General features: G+C 38.4%; 1 protein-coding gene across 1 annotated transcript in view; it reads left to right on the top strand.

Annotated features, from left to right (window-relative positions):
- The window catches only part of LOC136853575 (protein Wnt-4-like), a 335,504-nt gene that overhangs the window by 299,720 nt on the left and 28,284 nt on the right, over nucleotides 1-7,500 (top strand). The window contains exons 3-4 of the mRNA XM_067129313.1: nucleotides 5,849-6,073; nucleotides 7,107-7,296. Of these exons, the coding sequence (XP_066985414.1) occupies nucleotides 5,849-6,073; nucleotides 7,107-7,296 (415 nt within the window). The remainder of the gene's footprint in view (nucleotides 1-5,848; nucleotides 6,074-7,106; nucleotides 7,297-7,500) is intronic.

Raw genomic sequence — 7,500 nt, 5'->3', positions numbered from 1 at the left:
AATATTTTTTTTTGACAGTCCATTCTAAGAGCAGTAGTAATTTGATATCTTGTTCACAGTTCATTCTAGGAACAACAATAATAGAAGTTACTTTTACCATCTATAAACAACCAGCAGATCCTTCTAGTGCCTTTGTTTTGGTCAAGAAAAACTTCTTCTTCTTCTCGGAAAATTTTCCGGGAATAGTCTCGACGAGTGGGAGAGGCTGAAACATTTTTAAAACTTGGAGTAACGAGATTGGTGAGCCTTGAAAGACTCTCTCTCTCTCTCTCTCTCTCTCTCTCTCTCTCTCTCTCTCTCTCTCTCTCTCTCTCTCTCTCTCTCTCTCTCTCTCTCTCTTCATTTTCGTCTGTGTTGTGTTTCACGACAGGTGAGATGTTCAGTCCATATCTCTCGATTACATAAACTTAGAGTAACGACATTGGTGGGCCTTGAGAAACTGGTTCTCTCTCTCTCTCTCTCTCTCTCTCTCTCTCTCTCTCTCTCTCTCTCTCTCTCTCTCTCCAGTCTTCTCTTTTGTTGCAAGCTATACTAAAGTAGAATTCTTCTCTCTCTCTCTCTCTCTCTCTCTGTTGATTCTGTCCGTAAGGGTTGTCAACTGAAGATTTGAAGAAAGTAAGTCTGCAATTTTAATTTTCGATTGTGAATTTATAGTTATTCGCCTAGAAAGGTGTTAACTATGAGGCTTGTACTTAAGATGCTTGTGCTTGTATTATAAGCTAGGGGCCCAAATCTTGTAGTATTGAAAGACTTTAATACCACAAAAAAAAGAAAAAAAACAGGATCTATGAACGCAAAACTGATCAGTGCTTTTGTAATAAAAAAACTTTTATTCATTTGCAAGAGGAAGTTGACGCAGTTGCATGTGTCTACCCTTAGTTAGGGCCCCCCCAAATCCAGGCATGGAAAGAATTTAAAATAAAAAAAACCGGCTCTAGAAACGCAAAACTGATCAGTGCTTTTATAAACAAAAACTTTTATTTCATTTGCAAGAGGAAGTTGACTTAGCGGCTTCGGACTTACGGAAACAGGAACCAACAAGGAACCAACAGACTCCCAAATTTCATTACCCCTCCCCCCCCCCCAGGCCCCTCCCCTTCGTCCCATGGCCACCCCACTTCAAATACCGTTCTTATCAGGGCAATCTCGTGTATGTGAGATCGCCGAGGTGTCAAGGGCATCACCCAGTTGCCATTTCCTTTTGGTACGAATTTGGCAGTTTCACACTTGCCCGAGAAGGGAAATTCAACGCTTGTCCCCAAATCAAATATTTACAGTCGTAAGCTATGATGATTTATAACTCAGTAAAGTCCATTCGTTTGTTTGTTTGTGTTTTTATGATTCCCTGTAGATATGCTTTGCGAATTTGTTTGATGCAGTGTCGTTGAATGTAAGTGATTTTGAGGAATACAAAGTTATTATTTTATATATGAAAGGAAGGAGATTTTGAGGAACAAAATAAGGCATTAATATAAAAGGAAGGAGATTTTGAGGAATAAAATAATTTTTTTCCCTAAAAAAGGAGGTTTTGAGGAATAAAATCAATAAATTTTTATTAATGAAAGTCAGAAATATTGTAAATATGATTTTGGTTAGGTCATGTACCCTTGAGCCTAAAGCATTGGAGGGTATTTTTGGTGAAATAAATAGGAGGGTCTATACAACAAGATAATTCAGTACGAAGCTAACTTTCTTAATGAGGCATAATGTGTTTAAGTGTAACCCTATTGATATTTTGTTTACTAATTAGTATTAATAATAGTTATTATGATTATTAAATATTGCATTATTAAATACTGAACAGAGCTAGTTTATTAAAGATATGAACGAAAGAGAGCCAGTTTATGAAGAATATGACAAAAAATGTCAGTGTATTAAGAATATGAAAAAAAGATCCAGTTTATTAAGAATATGAACAAGAAAAGATCTGCTTTATCAAGAATATAAAAAATGTTACTTTATCAAGATTATAAACAAAATAAAAAAAGAGTTATTTTATTAAGAATAAAAAGAAAAAAGTTACTTTATCAAGAATATGAACAAAAAAAGTTACTTTATTAAGAATATAAACAAAAAATAGTTACTTTATCAAGAATATAAACGAAAAAAGAGCTAGTTTATTAAGAATGTAAACAAAAAAAAGAGCTAGTTTATTAAGAATACGAATAAAAAACTCAAGAATAAGGCAAGACCCCGCTTAGAATCGATCTGAAAATCGTTTATATTTCCCCTATTATTTTTTCCACTCAAGCGTCATCGATTCCCGTAGAGTGTTTGAGCCATATGGGGTTCTTTCCCCCCCTCCCCTTCACCTACCCTTCTCCCTCTTTATTCCCCTCTCCCTCTCCCCTCCCTCTCCCTCTCCATTGGTGGAGAGGAAGGGTTAGGGAGGGGTCCTTGTCAATTGTCTTTCCCTTGGGGGTATGTAGATTGGCATTGAAGGGAGACTACCCATGGGTAAGGGAAGGGTAGGGGAAGGGAGAGAGAGAGAGAGAGAGAGAGAGAGAGTTTGATGAATGGATTGTGTTCCCTATATTTTAAGGAATACTCTTCTTGTTCCATTCAGGTCGAGGGAACGATTTGCGAGAGAGAGAGAGAGAGAGAGAGAGAGAGAGAGAGAGAGAGAGAGAGAGAGGAAACAATTTAATCAACAACAAGTGAACAGATATTTGTACACAAAAGAATATTTTTGGGCTGATAATGAGATCAGTCGTAGGGGTGGACGAACTATTAAATGAATGAGAATGTGGCGATTTTCATTTACGTTTTTTAATTTTTTTAGATTTTTTAACCATGACTTACCGAGACTGAAAATTAAGCATAACTATCAACCATCACTATATCACCATCACGAAGCAATGGAGGTCTGGATGGGACTTTGGAGGCTTTTGGGGTGGGGGGGAGGTTCTTCTTTGGGGGGTGGGGCAGGTTCTTCTTGTGAGGTATCGAATTTAGTTAATTCGAATTGAGTTATCATAAGACACACGATCGTTGTGTTTATCATTTTATGTTTTTGGGTGGGTAGGGGCCACTGGGGGGAATTTTTAAGTTTTGTAACTATTAGGGCTATTGGTTTGCATCTCTGCTAGTTTATTATTTATTTATTTATTTTTGTTTTAGTTTATTATTTATTTTTAGTTATTGTGAAGATGGTTACTACTTCTGGTAATTTTAATCTTTCATTTCTGTATATTTCTTCATCTTGTTAAGTTGTATATTTATTTGTATTCATTTCCTTGATATTATTATTTTATTTGGGGTGATTTTTCACTGAAATCATTCTTATTTAAGTCGATTTTCATAAGAGAAGTCGAGTTTGAAAGTCGACAAAACCTCTCCCACCAACATTTTGATTTCTGCATCTTTATGAAATGTATATTTATGTGTAATCACTTCCTTTATATTATTTATTTATCCACGTGATTTTTCAGCAACATAGTTCTTGTTACGGTCGAATTTAAGTTATAATTCTTGTTACGGTCGAATTTAAGTCGATTATAAAAGTCGACAAAACCTCAGCAGTGTTGAAAAGGCACCGTCACCTCCTTGTATCACAATCGACCTCTCTCTCAGTCGACATCTGACAATCGACACCTCACGTCTCAAACACACACATCGACAGCTGATCGCATCAATCACATTAGGCCACTCTGATCGACGTACCAGCTCCCCAAAACATTCGAAGGATAATCTCGATCACGGAGAAACTTCATACGACACCCGGCCTCTAATGTTGGGGTGGTCACGGGTCACAAAAAGGCGGTGCATAATACCTTGTTTTGGAAACGGGATTAAGCATAGGATCCCGCGGTCCTGTCCTGTGAGGCAGAGAGTGCTACACTTTCAAGGTCTCTCTCTCTCTCTCTCTCTCTCTCTCTCTCTCTCTCTCTCTCTCTCTCTCTCTCTCTCTCTCTCTCTCTCTCAGATACGGATTCGTGCTCGAAAGTAAATGCTTTGGCAAAGAAAGCTTCATAATATACTTCATTTTAACACGAGATTGTAGGTCTCTCTCTCTCTCTCTCTCTCTCTCTCTCTCTCTCTCTCTCTCTCTCTCTCTCTCTCTCATTTCATTTTAACACGAGATTGTATCTCTCTCTCTCTCTGTCTCTCTCTCTCACTCTGTGTGTGAGAGAGAGAGAGAGAGAGAGAGAGAGAGAGAGAGAGAGAGAGAGAGAGAGCTGTGTAGCACAGTGCATAAAGATTGGAGTGTCATATATGCACTTTGGTATTTGTAAACAACCGATCATTATTTTTTTAAGCGAGAGAAAGTTTTTTTTTTCTTTTTGGCCTGGTCAGCATCCAAGACATCTTATAGCTTGTTTATTGCTTTGATGACCTGGTCCGAAATTGCTCTCTCTCTCTCTCTCTCTCTCTCTCTCTCTCTCTCTCTCTCTCTCTCTCTCTCTCTCTCTCTCTCTCTCTCTAATTTCAGGTGTTCGGCCAAATACTGTGAAAATATGCATTGTTATCCTTCGAACAGAATCAGATATATCATATATTTCATAATTATAAAGATTTACACGAAAAATACATAACAGATAGTAATTCGAGCCAATATTTTAAATATTAATATTATATATAATCTTTTCTGACTTCTAAAACGAACTGAGACTCTCTCAGAGAGCTAAATAATAAAAATAAATCACGACAAGTATTTTGAACAAACAGTAGCAGAAAATCTTTTCACAACTGACTGACTGACTGCTGACTGACTGTCTAACTGGTTGACAGCCTGACTGACAGACTGACTGACAGTCCAACTGAGAGACAGACTGACAAACTAACAAACTAACTAACAAATTGACAGACTAGCTGACTGAATGACTGACTGATAAACTGACAGATTGGATGACTGACGGACTGACTGACTGACTGACTGACTGAATGGCAGACAGACTGACTGACTGACTGACTGAAAAACAAATATATGTGAGGAAATAAGGCAGGAAGACCATTGGAATAATTGCCCGTGCTCTTAGAAGGACCAGAACTGGTAGGCACTTTGTCACGTAATGTGGTGCTGACTTGCGGCCCCTGTTAAATTTCTCTCTCTCTCTCTCTCTCTCTCTCTCTCTCTCTCTCTCTCTCTCTCTCTCTCTCTCTCTCTCTCTCTGTGTGTGTGTGTGGCGGGGGGGTGGCTTGTTCTTATTACTGTTTTGTTTTTATATTTTTTATAGAAGTTATATTAAATAACAAATAGCTCATAAATTTGCATCAAATTGATATGGAACAAGCCCACAGAAGAATTTGGTATTATTATTATTATTATTATTATTATTATTATTATTATTATTATTATTATTATTATTATTATTATTAAGATATATAAGCCCCTATTCAGGTGGAAGAAGCCTACAGGGACCATTGGCTTGATATTCAAGCTTCCAAAGAATTTGGTGTTCATATTATTATTATTATTATTATTATTATTATTATTATTATTATTATTATTATTATTATTATTCAGAAGATGAACCTTATGCATATGGAACAAGCCCACCACAGGGGCCATTTACTTGAAATTCAAGTTTAAAAGAAATAACAAAAGGTAATAGGAAATACAGAAAGAGATCAGTTATTAGAAAAGAAAAAACATAAATGTATAAATTTAATAAATAGATGGATGGGAATGTAAGTCAATTGTTAAAATGCAAGGTGAATTACTTTAGGGTAGAAATGCATTGCATCTTCGCTCGAACTTTCAAGAGAAAAAAAAACACATCCTCCCTTCAAGACATCCAAGGGGTGACTGTCCCCATTTTTTATCAATCAGTTTGTTTAACTTTCGCAGCTATGACGTCACAGATCAGGTGTCAAAACAAACCAACCGTTTCTTATCTCTTTCCAGACGTAGTTATGGTAAGCAATAAAACGGAGCGCGCCGTTCCCGTGACGTCACCCCCGCAGTCGAATGTGGTCGACTCGAAGGAAGCCTCGTCGAATCACATCACCAGCGCCCCCTCCAGGAGATCCTACAAGCGCAGGCGCAGAGGCAGGAAGATGCGCAAGAAAGCGCCGCCCAAGAGTAAAATGCCCGGCGGTCTCATCGGGCCATATCCTATAGTACCGCAAGGTGAGAATCTCAATATGTCAACATTGCTTCAGGTTGGGTTATAGTATTAGTACCGCAAGGTGAGAATCTCAATATGTCAACATTGCTTCAGGTTGGGTTTTAGTATTAGTACTGCAAGGTGAGAATCTCAATATGTCAACATTGCTTCAGGTTAGGTTACAGTATTAGTACCGCAAGGTGAGAATCTCAATAGGTTAACATTTTATCAGGTTTTTATTGATGGTACAGTGGTGAGAATTCAATAGTCAACAGGACTTCAGGTTAGTTATAGTATTAGTGAAAACGTTAAATGGAATGAAAATCCTTCAGAATAGGTTATGTATTTTATCATGTATTTTATTGATGGTACAGTGCTAGTTGGTGATAGTGAGGAGGACTTGCAGGAAGTAGCGAAAGATTCTGATGAAAACGTCAGATGGAAGGAAAATAAGAAAGTAATTGTCGCCTCAGATTAGGTTACTTATTTTATTGTATATCTTTTTGATGGTACGGTGCCAGCTGGTGACAGTGAGGGAGAGTTGCTGGAATGAGCGAAGGATTTTGATGAAATTGTAAGGATAAATTGTCTGAGATATTATATATGCAGTAATGTATTTGAATGGGGTAAAATATGTGGCAATAGTTAGCACAGGTGAAAGGATAAATGAATGTCTGCTAGATGGCCCGACCATGTTTAGAAAACGGAAAAACTAGCAGGGCCAATAGGGTGGAGAACGTAAAATTAATAAATAGAATGATAAGCAGTGACTTTTGCCTGTCAAGGAAGCACAAGAACACTTCAGTGCTTATACCTCAGTATAAGCAATTATCACTTCAGCAAAAGCAATTAGCACTTCAGTGAAATGAATAATTACTTCAGTAAAAGCAGTTATCACTCAGTAAAAGCAACTATCAACTTAGTAAAAGCAGTTATCACCTCAGTTAGAGAAGTTATCACCCTTATCACCTAATTAAAATCAATCATCACCTCAGCGAAAGCAACCGCCAATCACCAACCAGCCACCCACCACCGCCCTTTCTTATTCCCCCGCAGGTACGAGAGAGGCGGCCTTCGTCCACGCCATCTCCTCGGCGGGCGTGGCCCACGCCATCACCCGCAGGTGTTCGACGGGTGAGCTGGAAGACTGCGGGTGCGACAGGTCCGTCAGAGGCGTCACCCAACACGGCTTCCGGTGGTCTGGGTGTTCCGATAACATCGCCTACGGGGTGTCACTGTCGAAAAGGTGGGTGTGAGTGGCTCTCTCTCTCTCTCTCTCTCTCTCTCTCTCTCTCTCTCTCTCTCTCTCTCAGATAAGGATTCATGTGCAAATGGTTATGATTTGTAATAAGCTTTTTAATAAACTTTATTTTAACACGAGGCTGTTGTAGGTCTCTCTCTCTCTCTCTCTCTCTCTCTCTCTCTCTCTCTCTCTCTCTCAAGTCACGGA

Source organism: Macrobrachium rosenbergii, chromosome 27 (assembly GCF_040412425.1).
Source record: "Macrobrachium rosenbergii isolate ZJJX-2024 chromosome 27, ASM4041242v1, whole genome shotgun sequence".
In the NCBI taxonomy this organism is placed as follows: domain Eukaryota; kingdom Metazoa; phylum Arthropoda; class Malacostraca; order Decapoda; family Palaemonidae; genus Macrobrachium; species Macrobrachium rosenbergii.
This window is presented reverse-complemented; position numbering and strand designations above follow the sequence as displayed.